The sequence below is a fragment of the Pezoporus flaviventris genome, unplaced genomic scaffold (assembly GCF_033815535.1).
Source record: "Pezoporus flaviventris isolate CSIRO_AGI_PZ_B2104156 unplaced genomic scaffold, CSIRO_AGI_Pfla_v1 ptg000001l, whole genome shotgun sequence".
NCBI classification, from domain to species: domain Eukaryota; kingdom Metazoa; phylum Chordata; class Aves; order Psittaciformes; family Psittacidae; genus Pezoporus; species Pezoporus flaviventris.
This window is the reverse complement of record NW_026892549.1, coordinates 9,167,491-9,194,819: the sequence shown is the minus strand read 5'-3', so window position 1 is coordinate 9,194,819 and position 27,329 is coordinate 9,167,491. Positions and strand designations below refer to the sequence as shown.

The 27,329-nt window shown below is 38.1% G+C and overlaps 1 protein-coding gene across 14 annotated transcripts in view; it reads left to right on the top strand.

Moving 5' to 3' along the window:
* The window catches only part of NCKAP5 (NCK associated protein 5), a 507,525-nt gene that overhangs the window by 458,704 nt on the left and 21,492 nt on the right, over positions 1-27,329 (top strand). For 12 of the 14 annotated variants that reach the window (XM_061442407.1, XM_061442190.1, XM_061442334.1 and 9 more), the window contains 4 exons: positions 13,693-14,007; positions 16,151-16,287; positions 18,112-18,241; positions 20,902-21,089. In XM_061442407.1, the coding sequence (XP_061298391.1) occupies positions 13,693-14,007; positions 16,151-16,287; positions 18,112-18,241; positions 20,902-21,089 (770 nt within the window). Of the gene's footprint in view, positions 1-12,026; positions 12,106-13,692; positions 14,008-16,150; positions 16,288-18,111; positions 18,242-20,901; positions 21,090-27,329 lie in introns of those variants that run through there. The other 2 variants (XM_061443036.1, XM_061443111.1) reach the window with 2 other exon arrangements.

The following is a 27,329-nucleotide window of genomic DNA, read 5'->3' as shown; positions in this document are numbered from 1 at the left end:
ATGAATTAATAAATACTAAAATAAGGTGCTTGATTCTAGCAACATCAGGAACCAAACTTCATTAAAAAAAACAAACAAAACCAAACACACACACACACACACACAAAAAAAAAAAGCCCATACCAAACAAACAAAGAAGCCTTAAACCCTAGTGCCACAAGGAATCTGAAAGATACGGGAGAGACCCTCACCTTTCCTTATCGATCATGGTCTCACTGTCCTCAGAATACTTCAGATAGGAGGCATGTCTGAAAGCGCACAGACAAAACTGAACTTGGCTGGGTAAAAAGCAATTAAATTTTTACTTTACATTCCTCAAAGTTTATGCCATTTCATGCTTCCATCTAATGTCCAACAGCATTTGCATTTCAATGTAATTATCAAGCACTGTTCTTTTTCTGATCTTCATCTTCTGATCCTTCAATACTACTAAAATTACCTGTGCCTGTTATTAACTTACTTTTCTAAACCAGAGTAGCTAAAATGAGGCATCACTGAGGGGAAATCTTATTTAATAACCAGTAGGCATTGCAAAGCCAACTGACAGTCTTGTGTGTAGAAATATGCCCGTAGAAGCACATAGGTAGGAGGTAATCTTGCTCAGGGACTTCATCAGTTGGGTTTTGAATATCTTCAAAGATATTGTTCTAAAATTGTCCATGACCAATGCACCGTTTCTTTGTGAGGCTTTACACAACACTTAGCATTCACAGTATCACAGTATCACAGTATGCTAGAGATTGGAAGGGACCTCGAAAGATCATCTAGTCCAATCCCTCTGACGGAGCAGGAACACCTAGATAATGTTACACAGGAATGTGTACAGGAGAGTTTTGAATGTCTCCAGGGGAGGAGACTCCATAACCTCCCTGGGCAGCCTGTTCCAGTGTTCTGTCACCCTCAGTGAGAAGAAGTTTCTTCTCAAGTTTAAGTGGAACCTCTTGTGTTCCAGTTTGTACCCATTACCCCTTGTCCTACCATTGTTTGCCACTGAGTAGAGCCTGGCTCCATCCTCGTGACACTCCCCCTTCATATATTTATATACACTTATAAGGTCACCCCTCAGTCTCCTCTTCTCCAAACTATAGAGACCCAGCTCCCTCAGTCTTTCCTCGTAAGGGAGATGCTCCACTCCCTTAATCATCTTCGTTGCCCTGCGCTGGACTCTCTCCAGCAGGTCCCTGTCCTTCTTGAACTGAGGGGCCCAGAACTGGACACAATATTCCAGATGCGGTCTCACCGGGGCAGAGTAGAGGGGAAGGAGGACCTCTCTCGACCTACTAACCACCCCTCTTCTAATACACCCCAGGATGCCATTGGCCTTCTTGGCCACAGGGGCACAGTGTTGGCTCATGGTCATCCTGTCGTCCACTAGGACCCCCAGGTCCCTCTCCCCTACACTGCTCTCTAACAGGTCGTTCCCCAACCTATACTGGAACCTGGGGTTGTTCCTGCCCAGATGCAGGACTCTACACTTTCCCTTGTTATATTTCATCCAGTTATTCCCTGCCCAACTCTCCAGCCTGTCCAGGTCTCGCTGGAGGGCAGCACAGCCTTCTGGCGTGTCAGCCACTCCTCCCAGCTTAGTGTCATCAGCAAACTTGCTGATAGTACACTCAATTCCCTCATCTAAATCGTTGATGAATATATTAAATAATACTGGACCCAGTACTGACCCTTGAGGCACTCCACTAGTTACAGGCCTCCAACTAGACTCCGCCCCATAGACTACAACTCTCTGGCTTCTCTCCTTCAGCCAGTTCACAGTCCACCTCACTACCTGATCATCCAGTCCACACTTCCTCATTTTAGCCGTGAGGATGCTGTGGGAGACTGTGTCAAATGCTTTGCTGAAGTCAAGGTAGACCACATCCACTGCTCTGCCATCATCCATCCACCATGTTATTTCCTCATAAAAGGCTAAGAGATTGGTCAAGCATGATTTCCCCTTGGTGAAGCCATGTTGACTGCCCCTCATAACCCTCTTATCCTTGATGTGCCTTAAAATGGCACCAAGGATAAGGTGTTCCATCACTTTCCCAGGGATGGAGGTGAGGCTGACCAGTCTATAGTTACCCGGGTCCTCCTTCTTGCCCTTTTTGAAGACTGGAGTGGCATTTGCTTTCCTCCAGTCCTCAGGCACCTCTCCCGTTTCCCAAGACTTGGTAAAGATGATGGAGAGTGGTCTAGCAATGACTTCCGCCAGTTCCCTCAGCACCTGCGGGTGCATCCCATCTGGACCCATGGATTTATGGATGTCCAGATTGCTCAACTGATCTCTAACCCATTCCTCATCGACTAAGGCAAACCGCTCTGTTGACCTGACTTCATCTAAGGTCTCAGGGGTACAGGGCTCTTCAGGACTGCCTGCAGCAGAGACAAAGAAGGCTGTGTTCTTATGCCCTAATATTCATGTTACTGGAGATTTGCTGTGGTCATGCTGTTGAGTAGCCTTCCAGGATGGTGTGGAGCAGCATTCAGCATTTACCATCCCAGGACTTGCTCAGCAGATAAAGCTCACACTGGTGCATACAGCTAATTAAATATCCTCTCCTTCTACTGAGTTGCTCTGCATCTTTTCAGTGGAATTTTATTAATGTGTGTTCTGTATGAGTGAGAAGGTGAACAGGCTACTCTGCAGAACGGAGAGAGCTGTGACAGAAGCAGCATTATGTGGGCTTGGGCCACTAGAAATGGGGTGAGCTGTGTCTTCAGTACTGTGTTCTTGACTGTCATTTGGCATTTGGGTATTTATGCAGGGAATTATTTTGAAATGATGATCTAAAGGAGCCTATGATAGTAGTGTGAAACTTTCTGTGTAATTTTCAAGCTATTGCTTACATTCCGTGATGATGATGGAGAACCTTGCCAATGTGAATAATAAGAAACTAACATCTATTAGTGTCTTCCAATTTATGTCAGCCTACCTTCTTCACAGTCTGGCAAAGACAAATCATTTCTTTGTACTTTAAAAGAGAGTACACATAGCACCTGTCTAATTGCCAATTCTTCTGCAGCACCGCCACAGCCTGCTGTCTAGCTTGTCTTCTTTCTGTGAAGAGAATTAATATTTTGGATCAACACCTCCTTATTAGCCACAATGATTTGCTGTTAATTTCCTTCTTTATCATTACATTTATTCACCCAGAAATACCAAATTTTATAAGTAGAATGAGAAGCGTAGCTTTTTATACATTACATATAGAATACAGACTAATTATTATTCAAGATACTGAGAATCTGCTGGTCTCATTCAGGCTTAAAATGTTGATTAAACAGGATTGTTGGGTTCTTCATCTCTGAAGTTAATGCTTCTATGTTGATTTACAGTACTTTACTGTCTGGCCCAATCTATATTAGTTTTTATCACTCAAATCAAGACTGTGACTGATTATCGTACTTGTCACAGGATAGTACATGCCAGTATTCTCTGTAGCAGTATAAGTCCTTCTGTTTGAAACTTTTCTACTTTACATGTTTTTTGCTTCTGGCTGAGACCATCTGTAGATGTGTGTATGTAGCTTCAGTCATGCATTTTCCTATTAATTCTAATTCATATACCTGAAGTAAAACTGAGCAAACTGAAATGTGTTGAATTATTTTAAACATTTGTTTCAACTGTGTTCATGTGGACTTTGCAGAATTTTTATGAAAAATATATTTTTACATGAATTATCAATAATATTTGAGCTGTACCAGCATCTGCCTTTCCAAATTCTCACTCTAATGATAGTATGCCTTTTCCTAATTTTGCTCATCTCGCCAACTTTTAATTGAGTTTAGGGATCTTTGATTCATATCTTCAGTCAAAGACCTGAATTCTTGACATTTGACTGTGCAATTAAACATGAAAGTAGATCATAGAAAAACAGGCTTCTCAAAAAAAAGCAATCACTGCAGTAGAGAAATAATACCTATAGAATTCATGCTTATTTTTATTACTAGGTGAACCTGAGAATTTTTCAGTGTTTGGACAATCCATTATTACGAAAAGAAAAAGAAATCAAATATATTTATAGTGAGTAACTTCCCTACTTCCTGTCTTTAACATGCAAAGAGGTGCAGTATATTGTTTCAGAATGGACAATGTAACAATTTTTGTAGCACCACATAACATTGATTTTGGTGTGTTTTTTTTTCCTTGCAAAAAAATAGGCTTCCTGAGTAAAATCTCTGTTAATTCTCCTGGCTTTAAAATTGCGATGGTTTCTTATCAAATCCTGCTTGCACAGTGATTCAGCTGGTTTGGAGGAGTTGAATGTGAGTACCAAGATCAGAGCTCACCTAAAAGTTTCTCAAAGGTCTCTGTGCTGACTCTGTTAATGAGTTTTCACTTCATTAGTTAAGAAATAAAATCATTCTGTTTCAGGTGTGCATGTATATTTGTAACTGTTTATTAGTAGTGCCCTTAAGTAAAGCCATCTGCAGGGCAGAACTAAAAATAAAATATTTAAAGCCTCATTTAATATTCATTTGGCTTTAATTTTGTACTAATAAACAAAAAGCAGTGATGTTACTAAAATAAATATAGTCTGTTCTTCTGTGCATTTGCAAGACCCAGAACTTCCTATGCAGTTTACTAATTGGTATGTGTTTACCAGAGACAGCATTTATGCTTAAAGCGCTATCCCTAGTCCTGTCTGTTGGAAATAGAAAATAATATCTCAATGTGAGTGAAACCACACTCCAGTTTATAAGAGAGTTGTTTAAGAGCAGGTAAATCAGTGGTTCCATCCTGTTATCCTTCAGTGCTTCAAACACACTAGTCTGTGAACAGAAACCCTGAATGGAACAACCAGATTCCAGCAGCAAATGCTCCCTTGGGCACTGTGTACAGCCTGTGTATCTAAGTGTGACCTCTTTTGTAATTGTGGTCTAATGCAGTTATTCACAAACCAAAGTTAAACCAGCTACCTCTAGTAATATTAGCAAAAATAACAATGCTTCTTCCAAGTATTTTGCAGCTTGCTATTCATTCCTGTACAGCCTCCAAGGAAGCTAAAGTATTTCTCTACACAAGCATTAAAGTTATTACAGGTTGGCTAAATACTGGTTGCCAAACTCCTAGATTCTTTATCCCTATGCTATCACCGTGTAATGGGGAGGTGTGATTGATTAGCTTTATGTTTTAATATGAAGAACTGAGGCATAAAGAGAGAGAGATAGGCCTGTGGTTACATGGAAAAGGCATGGTTGAGGCAGCCTTTAGCTGGCACCTGGGTAAATAGTAAACCACCTTTTCTTCTGTTTTGCTACTTACAGGTACGATTTCTCTAAGTTGGGATAATGCCTTTTCTGTTAGAGAATAACAAATGAAGGGAAGCATCAATCCGTGCTTTGAGCAATCCCCAGTAAGATATTCCTTAGACAGTGTGCAACTGTTGGCTCTCAACCTTTATATCCCAGGATTCTAAGGAAAACAGAAGGCTATTTGCAGTGAAAAGGCCTGGAAAAGCCACATTTCTGCATTGCGACAGACCTGTTGCTTCCCTTGGATTCACACCTTGCATCAGATGTGAAGACTTTCTTTCTTCTCAGTTATTACTCATCTGTAAGGATTTCTTAAAGATAGCTGCAGATCTGTAAGGCTGATTGGCAAGTACAGGGGTAAAACCAAAGGAGGACATAGAGCCAAAAAAGAGGGATAGCTCCCCGAAGTATTTCTAGGCTGGCCTCATTGATAGCCAGGCTGCAGCTGGACTGCATTTGGTTACCTTTTACACAGAGCTTAAGGTTGCTCTTCACATGACTTTTTAATCTCAGTATTTCTTTTCTAGTAGGACTAAAATTTTATCTATTTCTAATATCCTGTCTCCTGAGAACAGTGAGTAATTTTTAGAAAGTATTAACAGTGTAATATGGAGAGATCAGTCCAGATGTCATCAGTTGCAGGACTTCTCTAACTGGAAGCTGCATGTAAACTTTAATAGACACTGAGAGATGTGAATTAGAAAATTCTAAAAATTATCCAAGTTCTTTTTCCAACTCATTTAAAGTTTTGTTCTTTGTAACAGCCCTGTTCCAAGTACTTGGCCACCACACTTTCCGAGCATGCAAAGAAGGAACCTAAATGCCTGGAGGGGGGTAGTGGGAAGCGCTTATTGCAAGAAAAAAAAAGTCATAGATAACTGCCAAATTGGAGTACAATATTGTTAGTGCTCACTAATAGTGAAAACTAATGTTTTGACTTCCTAATAGAATTGTATTTTAAAGTGGGACTGGAATTAAAATGAAGTGGCAGTTATCTGTTTCAACTCAGAAGATACATTTCAAAGACTGGATTTTGGTCATGGAAGACAACTGTCAATTTGTTGGACAAATGACATTGATGTTGATGGGTTTTGCAAAAAGAAAAAAGCTTGACAAGGAAGAAACAATAGAAAGAACACTGAGTGGGTAGAGTCTGCATTTAGTGTGTTGTTTTATTATTGTTATTATAAATAAGCTTAAATTCTAATCCAAGATTGATGCAGCCATGAATGAAGTTCACTTGTAGATCCATCATTTGGAAATACACTGCGCAGTCCTCCTCCCATTTACCCTTCCTTAGTATCCATTTGAAATAATTCCATTCCGCCAGTGCAGTACTCATGAGAGTATCAGAGCTGTGAAAACTTGTGTCTTTTCTAGTTGTACCTAGGAATAATAGCATTCAGGGTTTTTTAATTTTGCATACTGGTTACACTTCAGATCTAGATAGAAAACAATAATGCATTCATCTTTGACTAATTGGATCAAATAATGGTATAAACCCAGAAGGAATAATCTACTTAAAATTGACACTGATGTGGCAGAAATACATTCAATTTTTTGTGGTTGCTTTAGCATTGCAGATGAAGAGAAGGATGTGCAAATAAAGAGATCTGGTTTGCCATCTGTAGTTTAAGTTCTTCCTGCCAATGCCACATGCAGCTTAAAGATGTTTATTAAATGATAATGCAACTTTGCAGAGACCTATTTACATTTGAAATATTACTCTGAAAAAAAAGAAGAAAAATTCATAATAATTTGGCATGTTTCAAAATACCAGAAAAATTATACTGCCTTTGTGTTTCGGAAGAAAACAACTACATGTTCTCTGGTTCCCTGTGTCAGCTTAGTAGATTGTCTTGAACTTTCTAATGCAAAGAGAGGTAATCTGTTAGAATTTGTGTATTCTGTTACTGATGGGAATTATGCCCTTTCATCTTCAGTATCCTAGATACTTGCTGAAGAAAGCCCATTCAGTGTTACATATTTCTCAAATCCTTCTTTTAAGGCTTGAGTCCGTACTTCTGAAAACAGCTTGCTGGAAATTTCCCAGTCAAACCGTTCTTGATACAGAACTATTTTTGACTATTTTTTTTCCTGAAAATGTCTGTTTTCTGTGGAAAATTCTGGTGGTTACTAAGGGTTTCAGCTGAAATTTGTGTCAATCATGTGCAGTTTTTGTAGGCCAAAACTTGAGAATTTATGTGCGGAAGATCTCAAACCAGCTGTAGTGGTAAGCATAGGGGAGAATTCCACATTTTTCATGAGATGGGATGCTTCTTTGAAAGAAAATATGTCCCTATGCTACTAGCATTTTACATAGAAAGCTTGATGTATGTTTTTGACCTAAAATATAGTTGTCCTCTTTGTTGCTGTTTATTTTTAACATTAAGATAGATTTGCCATCAAAGTAACATAAACACTTCTATAACTTTTCCATCTCCGAATACAAACTGTTAGTTTGTGTTAGTCACTTGAAAATACAGGTAATGTCTGCTTGTAGTAACTGCATCTGGTATCCACCAGTATGTTTCATTAGTAATACCGTGGTTCTACCTGGTGGGGAATGACTGAGGTTATTGGGCTGATTCTGGAAACCCTGAAACACCTCAAGCAGCACTGACAGGTGTCTGCCTTTTGTCAGTCACAGTAGAGAGTTGGTAGAGAGGCAAAACTTTACTTTCAACATAGTCAGGGCTATAGTTATTTCCTCTCAAGACCTGTGAATCCTTCCCTGTGTGCTAACACCCAGAAATGTCTCCTCTTACAATGTTTAATTCAAAGTGGATGAATTGCCTGACCGTTTTGAGTGACATTGTGTATGCACATAAGACAATATACCTGCTTAATAGAATTGTTGATTGATGCCTGATTTTGTAGCTTTATGGGTAAAACTTTCGATCTTGTAGTTTCCATAAAGATTTATGGATAATTTAAGCATAGAATCATAGAATAGTTAGGGTTGGAAAGGACCTTAAGATCATCTAGTTTCAACCCCCCTGCCATGGGCAGGGACACCTCACACTAAACCATGACACCCAAGGCTTCGTCCAACCTGGCTTTGAGCACTGCCAGGGATGGAGTATTCACAACCTCCCTGGGCAACCCATTCCAGTGCCTCACCACCCTAACAGGAAAGAATTTCTTCCTTATATCCAATCTAAACTTCCCCTGTTTAAGTTTTAACCCATTACCCCTTGTCCTATCACTGCAGTCCCTAATGAAGAGTCCCTCCCCAGTATCCCTATAGGCCCCCTTCAGATACTGGAAGGCTGCTATGAGGTCTCCACACAGCCTTCTCTTCTCCAGGCTGAACAGCCCCAACTTTCTCAGCCTGTCTTCATACGGGAGGTGCTCCAAATCACATATTGTTTCAACTAGATGATCAACATAGCTGTGATTAAATATGTAGACTTATTTAAAGTATAACAGTCCCTATCTAAAGAAAGGCCTGGTATGTGATTTGTGAATAGACTAAGCATCTGTGAAACACTTTCTAAGATTCAACATTATAAGACTTTATTACAATGTGTTTGCTTTACCTGAGGAAACATTTTGAAACAGTCTCCAGATATTCAGTTAAAAGTTAATTTACAATAACATGTGGCATAATATCCCCCTTAGTAAAACCATCTTTTCACATTGTTAAAGAAATGTGTATCTGTATCTCTGTTTAAAAGCTGTGTCATCACATTATGGCTTCTACTATATAAAATTCATTAAATCTCTTGGATATGTGCTAGTACTAGTACTCAGCAGAGGTTTTCAGAAGTTCAACATCAGAAAGACTGACATGTACATAATATAAAAGTGGGACACATTTTGCTCCATTGCTTATTTTGAGTAATACCCTATTTTGCAACCATCGGTGTAGAACTTAGACTGAGGAAGGCTCAACCCCTGAGGAAGGCTGAACCCATGTTTCTTGTGTTGTGCTGGAAGCAATTCCCTTCATAGTAGCTGACCTGTGGGCTTTTTTGCCCCCCAGAAAATTGATTTTTCTTTCATAAGCATTGTACAAAAAGAACAGAGAAGAGTGCCATATGACAACATAAAACAGCATGGTACCACCTCAGACTGAGAACTCTCAGAATGACCAATACCAGTGCCTCTGAAGAAACACAAAAGCAAGGTCAGCAGTCAGCTTTCCCAGGTATTCTCTCCCAGTCTCCAAAGATTTATACCAAAAGTAGTTTCTGAGCTAGAAGTGGTCTGTTTGTGGTAGCTTTGTGGCAAATGTTTCAGAAGAAATAAAAGTTGAAAAATAATTAGGTTTAGCAATCTGTTGCTGGTATGCAAGGTGCATTTTTAAATGATCTATGCTCAGGAGAATGCCCTGAAAGACTTTAAAGAATTCTGTGTTGTCAGTGGCCTCTGTTTACGTCTAACCGTAGCATTGCATGTCACAGGAAGATGTAAAAAAAAACACAGAAGGAGCTGCTATTGTAATTTTCACCACTGATCTCATTTTTATAATTCCTTATACCTACCAGCCTGTGTGTATGCCACTTTTCTGTGCTCCTCTTGTCCATTCCCTCAGAATGGTGCACAATTTTCAAAGATCCTTTTTATTCGCTCTAATTTGGGTGCTGTGTCCATGTTGAAGAGGTCTTTACCAGAAAACTCTGGTAAAACACCAAGGATGTTGGAATGTGCCAGTGCCTGTCCAACTGTTCAGATTACCATGGTGTCCAGATGATGTAGGACATGAACTGCTTGATTATGTTGCCTGTGAAAAATGTTAAACCTAAAAATTTTGAGAACTAGGGAGTTCAACAGACTTTCAGAAAACTCTACGCAGTGTTAACTCATTTTGTTTAGTGGCTGAGAAGCTTCTCAACATTAAAGGTCTTCCTCAAATTGTCCTTAAAGCTCTTACAACACCCAGTCACCAGAAGTTTCTAGTGCAGTCAGGAGTTTCTTGATCTTCAAGAAATTTCTCTAAATTCTTCCTTATTTCTGCTTTCAGTTTTAAGAAATGCTTCTCTACTGTAGGGTTTGTAGGATCTTTGTTTTCTGCCCAAACTCAAATCCACGTGATAGGAGGGAAAGAAGGGGTTATTTCAGTATTTCAGATTTTTTATTCTGGTTGATTGTTCAGTGAAATGGCAGATTGTGTGTCTATCTGTGTCCACTATAAAAACTAATACCATTGTTGAGCTGCTTTCTTCCCTGGCAGGGAAAGTGGGGACAAAAACCCCTGAATGAGGCAGAAAATTTGGCTTGTGTGCCAAGAAAAATTTGCGAGCAAAAACAATTAAGCTCATGTGTAACTCTTTTAAGACTTTAATGTTTTTCAGAATCATTTTTTGTGTATTGAGCAGTACTGTCGCAGCATCAGAGATTTAACTGTTACGTATTTTCACTATGTAGTCTTGTGCAGCTCTTGCTGATAACAGTCGTTTAAAATGTCAGTGCAACTGATGAAATCAGATGGGCCATGCACCGTTGGGTTTGAAAGCTGTCACTGAGATGTATAACTGTATTTTTATTTTGCAGTTGCTTCATGAAAGTTTAAAACCACCACAAAATAATGTATATTAATTAATTCAGTAATGCAGAGTGTTCCAAGATTGTTTTTTATCTGTATAATATAGCTTAAGGGGGAATTACTTACTTTTGTTTGTGAAAAATTAGCATCAGTAAAGAATTTTGTGGTGCACTGTCTGGATTTAACTAGGTTTTTGAGTATTACTCAACATAGTTGAGTCGCAGCATTTTTCAGAAATGTCTTGTGTCACAGTGGGAGCTGCTGAGCTTTGAGCATGCCTTTTTGTGATTGTTCAAAATTTAAACTTAGTGACCTGTTTCAAACATCTGTTTTCCACCTGCTGCATTTACTTTAGCATGGGTAAAGTCTCTATGAAGCAAGACTATAATCGATTAAAACTCTTTTTCCTTTCAATTAAAGTATGACATTGCTAGTCTGCTCCTTCATCACTCTCCCGGCTGCTGGGAACATCATGAGACTATTTTCTTGCAAGTATGACCCTCAGTATTAATTTATCTAGATTTTATGCCGTTTCTTCTATGGACAATTCCTAGGCACACTCAAGGTAACAGCGGGCAAGAAAAATTCTTATGTCATTTTAAGAAACAGGACCTTAGAAGATAAAATAGGATTCATCTTCCAGTTATCCCTGAGCAAAAGGTGCAGCTTTGCTGTTCGGTATACGTTTTGAATCTACTTAATTTTCTTGTAACAATGAGGAGAGAGTGAGATTTTTGTTTCTTAGAGAATGCTCAGAAAGGAAATAATGCTACAAAATCATTCAGATTCCCTGTGGAACTGAGTTGCAAAATCAGATCCAATGTTAACTGTGTGGGCAGTACAGGGGAGACTCCAGATTTTTATTTTCAGGATGCTCTTCTGTGGTGCTTCCAGTTTACTCCATGTCCCTGTTGAAGAGCTCTGCCTCTCCAACATAACTAGTGCTGCACTAGACTTTCTTCTGGTCAAGAGGCAACTAATGGAAGTCCTTTCTTATTCTCTATTTTCCTTTATTTATTGTCACTGATGGTCATTAGCTGAAGCATTACCTGTGCATGAGCTAACACACTCTTTAAGCCTGGTTATCTACAGAATAAATGGCAAGGTCAGACACCTAGCATTTTAACTTACTTTTCTGCACTCTGTTATATCCTGAGAGGAGCAGTTCACCATTCAAAAACAGAACATGAATAACTAGAGTAAGGGTTCAGTGGCTGGGATACCTCTCTTTGATGCAGCAGAACCAAATTTAAATTCTCTTTCACATTTCCTGGATAACCTTCAGCAACTTCTAAAACAGTTATGGCACATCAGGTGGAAAACGTGATGGGAAATGTAGTTGCTAGCTAGCCATGGCTTCCAACCTCATCACCTCTTACCTGTGGAAAGAATTGGAATGCAGTTAATTGTGTGAAGGAAATCAGAGTTGCTGCCCTTTTACAAGATGGCTAGTTTGTTTTGCTGTTGCAAATGTACTTAGTATGACTTTAAATTTTTCTTTCATCCTGAGTGAGGAGAATAAGGTAATGATGACCATGTGAATATAGACTGCTTCTCTTTTGACAAGAACCAGAAGATTTTTTAAATAGAGATTTAATTTATCTTTAATTTCCCATCAAATAAGGCCCATTGAGATTAAGATGTTAATGGAAAATGACCGCATTAATGTTCTTATTTCAAAAACAAATAGGCAAAACCTGTAGAGGAGAAATATTTCTGAATTTCTGAGAGTATTAGAAACACTGCAGAGGAAAAAAATAATGAAATTTATTTGACAGAGGACTGCTAACTACAACAGACTTAACAAATAGGCATATCATAAAAAAAGTCAATATTCAGGGACACAGAAGATAGAGATGGAAAAGATATATTAGGTCATATGCTGCATCTCCTGCTAGAGTGTAATTGTTCATTGCAGTATATCTTTTATCTAGTGTAGCCTTAAATTGCTTAAAGCAAAGGAAATTCCTCTACTTCCTTTGGGAGTGTCTGCCACAGACTGAAGATCGCACTGTCAAGGGATGTTTCCAGACATTTAACCTAAATTATGCTCATTTTCCAGCCATTAGTGCTGAAGTTCCCTCCTTGGTGCTTATACCTCTCAGAAGGACTTTGCCATCATAGTCTCTTTTGTATTGTTTGCTAATTATGCAAACAAAAGGCAAGTCTCTGGAAATCAATAGATAATGACAGGGCAGGGTGGTGCTCTTAGATCCTAGTTGCTAGAATAGCAATGTGCACATATCTACACTTTCATCTTTGTTCCATGGTTAGTAGAGCACCTTTCCAGTAGGATGAATGAGCTGGAGGGCTATGGGTCACCATACTGCTTCCAAACCAAGTATGTAATGTACCCCTGTCTGGCATTGTGTTAGGAAGTGTACTCTTAACCCAAATGGGATATACAAAACCAAAGCGTAACAAGTCATGGCTGTTGCTATCTAAGTCTTTCAGGACACTTTGAGTACAGGTATCTCAGGTAGATCTTAATTTTGTGTAAGAATAAATGGTACATTTTGATAAACACCTTCTCGTAAGAGAAACAATTAAGCAGAGGTATGGAGAGGTCTAGCTTTTGTGGAGTGTGGGTTTATGTAGGAAAAATGTTACATTACATTACTCAGTGCCTCACACTGGTACTCTCCAGTCTTTCTGTGGGCCTTCGAAGTAAATAAATTTAAAATTCCAGCTCTAATCACTTTCTAAAATATGCCCTTCTTATTCATTCTCACACCATAACTCTGAACCAGGAGAGTTTCAGTATTTTGGCATCTGTTAGTTTAACCCAAATGACAGGTAACGGCATATTCACAAAATGAAAAATGTTTTTTCATTGTTTCCGTGAAACCTTCTCTTGAAAATGCATTTTTTTTCCATAGACTCCTTCGCTGTCTTTAAATACTGGTGACACCTTTATCTCCACCCTGTCACACAATTTTCCTGTATCTTAGAGTCTTGCTGCCAGATGAGGACGCTGGACAGCGGGATTGGAACTTTCCCCCTCCCTGACTCAGGGAACCGATCCACAGGGCGACATGTTTCTAAGCCAGATTCAACTTTGCAGATAGAAGTCCTTGCACAGTCTGAGCAAGTTCTTCTTTCAGCTCCTTCAGTAAAAGCCAAAACTCTTGAGCGAGAAGTGCCTTCAACAGCTAAGAGCCAGGAGTCTGTGGAAAGCATAATTAGTCACTCAACATCTGATCCGGCCATGACTGCCAAAGGTATACGACCTTTTCAAAGTCACCTTCTGAAACCAGCTTCCTCAGGTAAAATGTCAATTACGCTGAAAATCACATTATTTCTGCCCTGATGTCTGTTTTGATTAGCAGAAGTCCTATAATAATGACAATTGATAACAGAAATGTTAAATGCAGAGCAGATGTTCTTTTTATGAATGCATAAGGTTAAGAAGTTTGTGACCTGAACTGTATAGAAATTTTGTTACACATAATGCTTATCAGAGAAAGAAAAATGTGTTAAGTACTTAAATCCTTTTCTCAAGAAACAGTACTTGAAGAAAAAACATGGCAGCCTCAAAATTTGACTTTGTAAAGAATGCAGATGATCAGCAATATTCAGGATCAGACTTTGCAGCAAAGTACAAAGCATAGTCACGCTGTGACGTAGAAAAGATGCATTCATAGAGACTCGCTTTTGAAATCAGACTTGGTCTAAAAAACTCATTTGGCCTCAATGCTAACAAATATATGGTCTGGACCTCAAATAAGACTCTCACTACTTTACTACATTATACGAATACATTTCTATAGACAAACATAAAATACCTTACTTTCATTGATCAGCTGCATGCAAACTTTATATTTAAACTATAAAACAAAAACTGGCAAAGGAATAAAAGGTATCCAGGAAAGCACCAACAAATAACTTGAAATTAGTTATAGTAAATGGTTCCATTGAAATCTGCATTTTTTCATAAATGCACACTGACCATTTATATATGTTTTTGAAGGGTTTTGAATTATTGATATGTATGTCAACAATGATAGAAACTATACATAAAGTGTTTAGAACAAGGAATTTTTCATAGTCAGCATGATAGATATTGTACAAGAAGCAGTAAAAGTAATTGGTTTAATGGGGAAGAGTATTTTTTTATCTTGACCCAGTGCAATATTGTGTATTTATTGGGGTTATGGTTGTTAGCACTTTGTCAGTGTTTTTATTGCTTCTGTAAAAGTTGTGAGTATTTAACTTGCATAAATCTGCATCACTCTAAGAGAGTTTTGATGTAATTAGCATGTAAGGTTAAATATCAAGTTTAAACTTAGTTTAAGGCCATCAAGTATGTATTCTGCTAATGAGCTGATGTATATTGAGCCTAGGAGGAAAAAAAACCACCTCTTTTATCTGTAATCATAACAGAAGAATTCTAATTAAACATCTTAGAACTTAGTTGATTTAGCAATATTCCCAGTGTGGTATTGTAATGGTATAATAGACTGCAAACATGCATCATATGCTTCCTTGCAGACTCCCCTACTTGTTTCAAATAAAATCTAAATAAAGTATATTTTAATGCTTAGTATTTTTAAATGTACTGTTAATTAATGGTACAGCTAAGACAGATTCAAAAGTAAAATCTTAGTTATAGATTATATGCTACATGCTTCAATAGCCACATGTGTGACCTCAATTCAGCAGTGTGCTAGAGTCCATGATTAAACACTGTCATTATAACAAATTGAACAGAAACTGCAAGCGTTGAATTGCTTCTTAAGAAATCAGCAGCAGTAAGATTGTTCTGATCTCAATGCTAATATTCACTGCACCAACCTTGTAAGGTTTGTATCTTAATTAAATTGTCATGAAAAGATGTTAAAAAAAAGTAGTATACATCAGATGGTGGGGTCAGCTCATTCTTTACTAGAATATTTTCATTCGATTATTCTCTCCCTCACTTTCTCATCCAAATTACAATTACCACTTTATTTCATATGCACCATATATCTTCTCTGATGTTCCGATTTTGCATAGTGCAAATATAGCAAATAAAAAGGCTAGCTTTCTGCTAGAAAGGTACTTGTAGTTATAATTATGGTAAAAGACTGTTCTCTCTCTGAGAACATAAAATAGCAAAGCAGATCCTACAATGCCTAGAAGTAGTTATTGAATGTTATTTCTTATTTGAAAGAGTATATATTTTAAAACTAATAGAGGGATTTAAATTCATGCTTTCCTCTTCTCTTGGTAATAGGAAGAGGCTTTGGATCAAATTCGGCCATGGTACTTGTTAGAATTATTCCAGTATGTTAGTAAGTTTTTCCTTGGAGTAGTAAAATATTATTTGACATAATGACTTGCCCTCAGTTTTTACTGAATTATAATTGAAACACTGTCATGAAGGTGCTGATGAGACCTACAATTTAGATAATGCCTCTCTTAATTCAGGAATAATTAATCTTGCAAAGCAAATTGAACAAGAACCAAGTTCTATGACCTCTGCCTCATTAAAGCATACTGAAGAAACTGTGGAAAATAGAAAAGTTCTTCCAGAGTGGACCACCAAGAAAACTACTAAAACAAAGGTATAAGTTAAGAAGTGTCATTTATTAAATGAGATATGTATTGTGTTGTAAAGAAGCAGAAATGGTGAATGGTTTTCATATAGTGGGAAGAATAGCAATCATAACAGCTACATTTACTTTCTCGCCCTTCATTTGCAATCCATTATTTATTAATAATAATAATACAGCTCCTAAGGGTACTTTGCCATCATAGTTTACAAACATGTTTTTATTACAATCCTCACAGGCGTTTTATAGACAAAGAAATGGAGACCTTTTCCCCTGTTTTTCTCTTCAAGGAACTTGATTTCATTTGTTTTCTTTCCATGAGTTTCATATCACATTTTTTTCTCCATGTTGAGGTTTCCTTGTCTGTGTGGCCATGTATATGAGTCTTTGAGCAGATGTGCTATGACAGTATTGTCATCAGGAAAATTCTTACATGTTTCTGTGTTGTTTGGTTAATCCCTGCAATGATCTCTCTGTCCTTCAATCCTGTCATGAAAACTGCTGGAAGAATAAACAAGCAAATACCTGTGTAAAAGCTATTTCTGATGCCTGTCAAGTTATTCATATTCAGGAACGCCAGGCTGTCAAGACCCATGAGAACTATAGGGTCAGCAGGGTAGCAAAGAGAGAAAAAAATTTATCAAGAAAGTGGGTGTTAAGCGAGGAAACAGACTGCTGGCTAATAAGTCTTACATTACAAGAGGCTAAAAATATTTCGTCGCAGAGCTTTTTTGTGTGTCTGCTTTATCCATGTATTTACCAAGTGGGAGCCCTAGTTTCCTTCATACCCTCTCCTGGGGCAGTCTGTGCCAAGGATGCACAGAACCTCTGGGCCAATCACAATGGGGTGCTTTTCCCACTCATTCCAAGTCATGCTTATGTCAGCCTCCGATACAATTGGCTGTTAGTATTTCCCTGCCACGTTAGAAATACAGAAATGGGTTCTGCCCTTTATAGCTTAATGGAATTAGGGTACACTGTGAACCCATCTACTGCAGCCTTATACTCCTGTGGGTCTGATATGCCTATATTTATATGACTCATGCTCAGGGTATTTAGAACAGAAATGGGGAGATAAAATTACTTGCATGGCCTTGAGAAATTAGTGGTGAATACTCTGTAGTGCAGTAGTATTGGCCTCCAAGTAACCACATCAGTGTGGTCTTCACCATGAACCAGTCGTGAATGACCACTCTCAGTCCCAAAACCATCTTAACACAAAACATATGTTACTGCTAATTAGTCTGCCTAAGAGTGAAGTCAGTGTGGGTATAGCTGGTATACGAATGTGTCTAAATGGCTTCAGGACTACAGCCAGGTAAATGTTAGGCACAACGGGTGTGAATTTAGGAAGAATTTAGGATTTACTGGTATAGAAAGCGTGAATATTGTCTACTGGCCCTCCTAATTGTCTCTAGAATTGCTAACAGCAAACCATTTGTTGTTTGTGTGATAATTTTGCATGTTACAAATACATTCTATTAAACATATTTGAGTAGTTTAAAATTAAACTTGCTGGGTGAAATTATCTGAGGATGTTGGTAGATTTGAAAACAATGTTACAGTGAAAAAAAATGGTACAATCTGGGCTGTTTCTGCCAAACTAACTGAGGAGACTTACCAGGACAAGAATGTGTTATTTCCACCATATCAGATTGATGATTACTTACTTGAAGGAGAAGTGGTTAGTTAAATGGGTATTGCAGACTTTTTTCCAGTTGAAATATCCATGTATACTGCATGATGAATGTAAATGTTCCACTCTTAATACCATCTTCAGCATTATTTTTATATATATGCATCATCTAAATAATTGCAATACATTTATTTGTACAGAACAGAGCTCTCAGAGTGTGTACTTACTCTGCAAGCAGCAGTGACACTGAACTGGAGCCAGAGTATGAAATAAGTTATTTTAGAACTGCAGAGGCGACTTTTGTAGAGTTAACAAAGAACAACAAACAAGGTAATTGAAAATCTGCACGGAAAAATGTGTATCATCTCCACTCTGACTCAGCAGCAGATAGTGTCCTTTATTGAACTTTTTGTCTAGTTTTCACTTTCTACCCCCAGATCTTACTTCAGTCTAATTTTCCATTAGCTTTTTATTACCTTTTGCTTTTTATTATGTACATATCTTTTTTTCCTTTCTTCCACAGTTTTTGGTAGCAGGGGTTATTTGTAGGTTTTTATGCATAAATCCCTGCAGTGTAAGTAAAAAGAAGTTTTCTGTTACATTATTACAAAATATAAAAGGTGACTATAAAGATAACTTCCTTTTCTTTTTAATTGTATTAGCCAGTTGAAATAAAGCAATGATCAAGGCCACAGTTTCCCAGTCTCTGTATCAAAGTGCCTAAGTGGAGTGTCTCCCCTTGAGCTCCATGTAAATAGTGCCATTTTCAAATATCAAACCTTTTTGCAAGAATTGATGGCAATTTGGAATTTACTGAATTCCAGCAGATAAAAACACATTAAGTGAAGTTCTTGAGATAATAGTTTTGTGTGCTTAATAACCCAAGAAATCGCTGTTGTCTTGACCACTGGCTGGCTGTGATGCAAGCTTCCTTTCAAGGCAGATGTGAGCTGTCTGAGAGGGGGAGGAGGGTGGAGCTGGTATCCTTGCCTACGCAGCGGATGGCTTCCCTGCAGGAGATAAATTCTGGCAAGTGCAAAGGCCAGTGCAGGGTCTCACCACCACTGGAGCCCTCACAGCTTAAGCTGATTCATAGGAGTTGCGCTGAACCCTCTGCACAGCAGTAAGCTCAACCTAGCAGACATTAGCACCTATAGTAGATACCGCAGAATGTATTAAAAATGCCATGGATGGCTAGATCCTGTTGACAAACACTTAACTGTGCTGTTAAGTGTCTGCTGGGAGGTGGATTTAAAACATTTGGCTTTTTCAGAGCTAATTCCTTTTTTGTGATTTCACCAGAGAGAGAGCAGAGTAGGAAGCCAGGACATTTATTTACATTACATTTTATTACATTACTCCTATAACTTTCTATTTTTAATCTATATGAAATGTTGCAAAACATTTAAGTCAGCCCATAAACACTTCTTTTTACAGGTTTACACATCATGTTCTAATACAAGAAAGATGTGTTTTGTTAAAGAGATATGCAGGCACTTTTTTCTGTATTGATCACAATTTGCAAGGAAAGGGGTTTATAGTGTGTAAGCAGTTGCATTAAATGGCAGCAGATTCCAAGTTTAATGATTCCTAAGGATGACTTGAAGTCACAATTTTACATAGAAAATCATTAATTTTGCATGTATGCCTAAAATTTTGGGCTAGTAACAACTAAAAATCATAATTATGATTAAGACAAATAGAAAAGAAAATTATAAAGCATTATTGCAGAAGTATTTCTGCTGTGGTCATTCCTTATGGTCAGGATTTTTGTTCTATGCTCTATAAATGCAGTTCTTACATCATATTAAGAACAATATTTCATTCTGTGTTTAAAGATCTTAGCTTCCTTATGCCCACAACTCAGAATATCCACGTGAGGCTGAGGCATAGGCTGCAGCAAACGAATTCATAAACAATATTTTTATATGCATAGATAATAGTATTTATTAGATGAGTCCCCAAAATATTGATGACATTTCATTGGTTGAACAATTATAATGTTGGAGTGATTTTAATTTTCCATTTATGAGCAGGGAACAGAAAGACTGAAAGACCTAGTGGCCGATGCAAAGGCTATTAAAAGTCAATGATAAGACCATCATTAATTTAGTGAGCTTTGGATGAGAATCCCAGTATATTGCCCAATGTTACAGAGAAGGTCAGTAGAATAGCGGGGAATAAGCCAAATATTCCAGGTTCTTCTGTTTCAACCATGAAAATGTTTTGCTTCAAATTTCATGAAGGTTTTATCCTGATGCAGTTCTGTTGGAGGCACTGGAGGCAGAGGTTCTTCTAATGCTGTAAGTTATAAGTAGAGCTTAAGTTTGTGTAACAAGAAGTGTGAGGAAAGAAACTAATGATCATGTAAGCCTCTGTCTCCTGTGCATTTTCATGAAGCTGCAGAAAATTTCTTTGGTTTTGTTTTGATCTTCTGAATAGGTTTTCAGCCTTGGACTTTGAGGTTTTATTCCTAATATTCATGTATTACAGTAGGATCTGTAAAACAGGGTAGGACCTGTTTTTTACCTTACCAGTGTATTTTTTATACTGTTGTATTCATTAGCTAAAAATGTAGTGAAAAGGATAGAATTATCAAATACAGTAAAACTGAAAGTCATGCTAGAGGAACTTAGCACATCTGCCATTTAAGACTATTAAGAGAGAAGAACAAAAACTATGACAAATAAGTGTAATGATCACCCCAAATTAACTGTCTCTTCTGTAATTTAAAAAGAAAGAGAATCAATTCTGGCTGTTTCATGCCATCTCTTTCGCATTGAATATTAAATATGAACAGTAGTCCTATTTATGTGTATTGATTTCAGAGTTAGGAGCCAGTATTTAAATGCTGTTATTACATTGAAACCCAGATACCTTAAAACTTTTTAAATACAATTTAAAATTGTAACATTATATTATAATGTATATAGACTTCAGTTCAACAATTAAATATGTCATAATAGTGTTATTTTTAACATCTCTTACAGCTGAGCAGAAAAAACAAAGTCAGAGAAAGTCATTTCTGGGGAACCCAATGTCAATCTTGGATTTATACCAACACAGTCTCTGTGGCCATTTTGGAGAGGATGGACCTGAACAATTAACGCATTACAGTTTAATTGAGCAGCTGAGTGGAGCTTCCAGTAAAGACAGTAAGGGCAAGGAGAACCCAAGTGTGAGTTACTATGATTTTTATATTACTTATCCTTTTCTTAATGATTTTCTTTTGTCTCTTGGTTTATCCTCAGTGTGTTGATTGATAACAAAAACCAGCATGACCTGCAGAAGAGTAAAGATGTAAATATTTTTAGAACAGTGTTACATTCTGCTGTTCAACTGTCATAGAATTAGACTTCCAAAATCTAATAGAGACAGGCTAGCACTAGCACTCTACCATTAGACAGTTTAAAAAAAAAGGATAGCAAGAAAAACAGAGAATTCAGAGAATTTACCTTTTAAGACTGCTCCTTCATGTAGTTAGATAATCATGTTAGATAGAACATGTAGTAAATCATCTAAACATCTGAAGTAGTATCCTGAAAATTCAAATGAAATCATGCTATGGAAGTCAGCTATCTTCTGGTCTCTTTTGAAATAACTCTTGGTGTTAGCTCTGGAACTCCTGATTTGAGGGCTTTAAACATTATTTTGAAGACCAGTTCCGATCTGATTGGTGGATCTTGATGCTTACTTGATGTGAATCCACTTACTATTTCTGTCTGTAAAAACACTGAACCTGACATCATGAAGTATCAACAACCCTGAATGGCAACTTCTCGACCTGCTCTTTTCCTCCTCTTTTCTCATGCCTTCTCCTCTCATGCTAACACTTTCTGACTTTTTCTCTTGTATACTCTAACAAGCCAATTTGTTTGAAAATGGAGCCACCCAGCCATAATCCAGTTTAAGCATTTTGCCTCCATGTTCAGTCTTTTTTTCCCAGCTGTTTTTTTTTAAATAGAAGCTCTTTTGTTTCTGTGTAGCACTCGGCACATTTTGGGTATGTTACATTATAAACAATGGTGGTAGCAAAAAATGATGAATGAGCTGCTGCTTTTGTAGCATACTGGTGTAGTTCATAAGTGAAAAAGAATATTTATCTCTTCACAAATACCAGTTTACAGCTTCATAAAATCACTGTGCATTGTAACTTCAGAGGTGATTAACCAAAGTTAGAGGATTTCAAGAATCTGGGCCAAACGTGCAGAAGGAATATGTGGAACAAACTGGCAATGCCCAGTTTGCTCCAACTCGGCTGTCATTAAAGCCCACCTTAACTGAATATAAATTGACACACAAACTTCAAAGAAAAATCCTGAAACTTGTCTGCTTCATTTCCTGATCAACCAAATTTCACTAGCACCCAGAATACGATGCAATTTGAACATATTTGGGTCACATTAGAAGGAGCAATTTTTAAAGAATCTGGCTTCATAGGTAGGAAGAAGAGAACTTAAAAAAAGAAAAAAAAGGAAGGTAGCAGAAGAGTATTAAAAAGGATAGATGAAGGAAAATGCCTTGAACATACACTTAATTCCTCATCTTGAACATCTAGAAATCCACAGCTTAATTATGCAGATGAGATTAATTATATATGTATATATGTATTTATATAAAAATATATAAAAATCAGTTCTGCCTTCTGAAGGCTTTTACAATTAACAGAGCAGTTAAGGTTTGGTTCCACTACAGAAAAGTGGCTCAGAGTTGCATCTACTTTTAATTAATCCTTCTTGTGCAATTTTTGCATATGACATCTCTGCAATGTACCCAATCAGCATCAAAACTTAAACAAAACTCAAAAAAACCTCATTAAAGTAGCCTTAGGATCCTTGTAAAAATCAACCATTAAACTAGAAGACAAGAGGTAGAACTCAGCACTAGCATTTTTCATGCATTCTGTTGGAGGGCTTTTGAGATTACTCTTTAAGGATATGAAATAGCTCTCAAAACAGCATTGCCTCTCGGTGAACACTGAAAGCTCAGTAAAGCACTAGAGATTTGCCTATTAGTATTAAACTTTTCAGAATGACAAATGAGAGCCAGTAACCATGAAAAACAGGTTGCCCTGAACTTCTTATTTGAACTAGCACAGCAAATTTTTCTAAGCTGTACTTTGTCCAACCCAAGAAGATCCACAGTCTGTGTAAATTAGAATTGTGTGATCTGGAACATTACACCAAAAACTGAGGCACTTATGGCCAAGAACTGAAAAAAAAAAAAAGAAAAACCCAACATAAATTGGGGGGGAGGGGAAATGAAGCTTTCATGCAGATTATTTGGCATTTTGAAAAAGGAAATGCTGCGCGCTTTGAATTTTGTTTCCAAATAGAGTGTGAAGCCTTTAAAAACGAAAAGAAAAAAAAAATTGTTGTGATGGGCAGAATGAGGATTTTACTCTGCGTGTTGAAAGAGCAGGCTGCTGTATCAGTTCCTCTGCTCAGCTAAATTGGACTTTACAGCACTGGTACAATAGTGGCTTCAGACTGGGTGCTCTAATGAGACATTCTGGTGGGAAGCTCTGTTAACCCACTTACTGTCTTATGAATTGTCTCCTCACTGAACATATTCACCAGCATTGCCCCAGCGTACATACACAACAAGTTTTATCAGCAAAGAAGTATTGCATGGGAGGAGTTTCAGAAGGGAAACGACCAGTGGGCAGTTGCTGTGAAAAAGGGACACTGCATGGGCAGTTAGAGGAAGCAAAAAAGGCTTTTACACATGGAAAGGGGAAATATTTATTTTTCCAGTTTCTTATCTGCCAAGTCTTAAAAAGCATCCTGGTTAAATTCATTTGGCAGTAAGACCAATTTTATTTTGCATTTATTTTGACCTGAGAAACTTATACTGAAATAATGTCATCATTTCACTGCAGAATTTTGGACAAGAAAAAGAGAAAACAATTTCAAAGAAAGGAATAAAATGCATTGAATGCTGGGCAAAAACCTTTCACTTAAATAAAGAGTCATGGTGTATTTGCCTCATGTAAGATCTTCAAAACAAGAAACAGTAATTTTTATGTGTGTCGGATTAATTTTAATTGAACAGTAACTTCTCTGATTTAGTAAAACATACATAGCACCTGATCCAAAGTCCACTGCAGTCAGCCCATGGAGGACACCTGTCCAGTGCAACTGCAGTGAGGCCTGCACTAAACAGCTGTTCCTCTTCCTTGCAGGAGTAGTTGTGCCTTGAGCAGTTTGCTGACATCATGATTGCTAACATATTTTTGCAAGGAAGAAATTATTTCACATTTCAATGAACTTATTGTTTAGACTTTAAAAGCTCAGTGGTTTATGTTTTCCTCATAAGAATTCAGAAAACAAGATAAATTTCCCTCACCCAGGCCCATTCTTTATGAACAATGAGAGCCAATACAAGACTTCTTGTCATCTTCTTTATTCCCTTGGAGAAGTAACTGAGATGGTCAAAGATTTTATTACTTAATCATCCTTATGATCCTGAAGCATCATGAAAAATGTATTTTCTTCTCTATTCTTAACCAGCCACCACATAATTTTTTTTTGTAATGCAGCCCTTCTTGCTTTCCTTTGTCCCTATGTATTACTCCATTTGTGTCACCATCAAGGCTTGCTTGTATTTCAAGGCGTGACTTGAGCACTTTAAAGAAAAGACCCTTCGTGGAAGAGGCTGGTGCCTATCACAGGTATCTAAATCCTCTTGTTTTCCCTCAGTTATGATAACATACATAACAAATGTGACATTTCTGGCACAGCTACAATGTTAACTGCATCAGCGGTTTAACTAGGAGGCTCATTTAACGGAAGAGGCTGTATGTGCAATGTGAAGTTACGGTCTTATTCAACACAGCAGAGTTTGTATGTGTTGTAGAGATGATTCATGAAGGAGATCAAATGCTCAAATCACCGTGTCTTGCAATTCAAGTATATATTAGAACTCACTGGCAAATACAGGAAAAGGAAGAATTAGAGAAGTTGCTGCTGGTTTGGCTGCACTTAGAAATGGGACTGATGTGGCGGCATTCCTAGATAAACTCAAGGTTTTTTGCAGCTGAGTAAGCTGATTGGGAGTTAATGCTATATGATTGACTCATTTTGCTCACAAGGCTTCTAATAGATTGTATTAACAGAAGGGAATATCCACAAAAGGACTAGAAGCAAGAATAAGGAAGTTTGGTAATTGCACAACGCTTGCCATCCTCAAGGATCCCAGAGCACTCAGCTAATTGTATAGAGGATGTTCCAGCATTCCTGAATTGCAGCAATAATTAAAACAGCCTAGACACCTCTGTAGGCTACACTAAATAAGAATAAGGGGAAAACAAAAGGCAGGAATTAGATGCTTCTGTGTCTCATTCTGTGTCTCTTCTCTCACAGAGATCAGTAGGTCTTGAGCTAGGGTATGAATTAGCAGCACACTGGGCACATTCAGCTATTTAGGCAGATCTTGCAAAACATGCTAGCAAAGTTTATGTGCCTGATTTGGGTTCTCTGAGTCACTTTCTGAAGGTGCCTTACTCTCTCTGAAAGAGAGAAGCTCTTAGGGTCCTAAATAAAGCCCTCTTAAAAGACATTCTTAGGCTCTTAAAAATAGAGTCCCTCTTAAAAGACACTCCATATTTAAATGTCTGAAGTAGTTCCAGGGAGACAGTGTACACTCTGCTTTCACAGAGAACTAAATTTTTTTAACATTCTAGATATGTTGAAGGAAGGATTCCACTTATCACATATGAAAAAAACCTAAGAGAATGAGTTTAGTCCAGCTGACAGTTGGAAGAGCTTCATCCTAAGAGTTCAAAGTGGGAAGGTGTTTTGACCTATGGAACTACTTGTTTCCTTGCTTTGACCAGCAAAAGGGAGCCTATGCAGCTAGCTTGTACTGAATACCAAACTTTCAACTCAAAGTTAGCAAGATGAACATTGCCCCAAGCTTTCCTCTGTGGGGAACTAGTAAAAAGTAGCTGTTGTAGCTACCATTTGTATTTTAGAAACTGCACCTCAGTGCGCCCTCAAGTGAGCACTAAATAATTACCTTGCTTATACTTTCTTAATAATGAGAGTTCCTGCAGCTGGGGCAGCACTGGGTATCAGGCTAGTTGCTTGGTCTCAGGATCTCAGTTTCACTGTCTGTAAACTCGGGACTGCAATACCTATCTCATGTTACAACCAGAAAGAAAACAGTAAATGCTCTAGGTGACCTAGGTCTTATCTTATCTTGTACAGTGTGTGTGTTACTGCAAATACAGAATTTGAAGCAACTCCTACAAAATATTAAACTAGAAAGTAATAGAAGATACAAGGTGTCCCTTGTCAATAATAGAAAGTTCCTAGGTGGGCTGGGTCAAATCCAGGAATTAGTTGATTATGGATTTCTATGTAATTCAGTCTACTGTGTATCAAGCACAGAAACCTCACCTTCTCTTTGCTATTTCCCTTGCCTTGCTTAAAAGAGAGGAAGGTGATGAGTTGAGGAGGGAATCAGTTTTATTTCCTTTCCCAGCCTTGATGAATGCAAGATGTTAAGGAAAATACTGCCATTGTACAACTTTTAGATGGGGAGAAAGTAAGTCTGCAGACTCATTCACCTGTCTTTTGTGTTTTAAGATCAATGCTTTCTTTAGGTGTAAGGAATTAGCACATAAAATCATTACATATGTTTATGGAGGTGGTCTATTAATGTAAACATCAGTTGATGCCAGCCTAGAATCAGACATTCTAATAGAGTCAGGATCTGATATCCTTTCATCCACCCTGTCACAAAAACTGAAAATAACATTTACTGTTTTTATGCTTTTGTATTCGATCTTCAAAACTCGCATCATTAGCACAGGATGTGTATCAAAGATCCAGCAACAGTTTTGTAAAGGACAGTATTACAAAGGGAAGGTAAACTACCCAGCAGACTTGTATGTCCATCTAGGAGTCAGCACCTCTATTTTGAAAGCAGAGCAAACTGCCTCGCCCAAAGGGAGCATGCTCTGAGCACCATGCTCAGATTGGTTAGCACCCAAGCCACAGGTGGTGTAAAACCGCCACGGGCGGTGTAGAGCCACGCAGACATAGCTGCTTGGTTCGGAGTGCACCCCAGTCATGGCAGACCTGAAATGGCCCAGCTGGAGCTGGGCTGCCACCAAGCTCTCTTGCTGCATCCATGCATGCTTGCTCAGAGCTCTCCTAGACCTCTGCCTCCAGAGCTGGTGCTGCCGGCTGAGGTCAAGTCTTTCTGCTGCCACCGCGGGGAGGTCACCGAGAGCACACACACGAGGCCTTACTGGGCACAGACTGGAGTAGTGAAACAGGCACTCTCTGCACCACAGCCCCCCCCCCCCCTTCCCCCCGGCTCCATTCCCTAAATGTGGTATGTATGGGGGTCTTTAAGCTACACGTTTCCATTTGTCAAATTGTCTCAATAGAATTTACCCACTGACAGG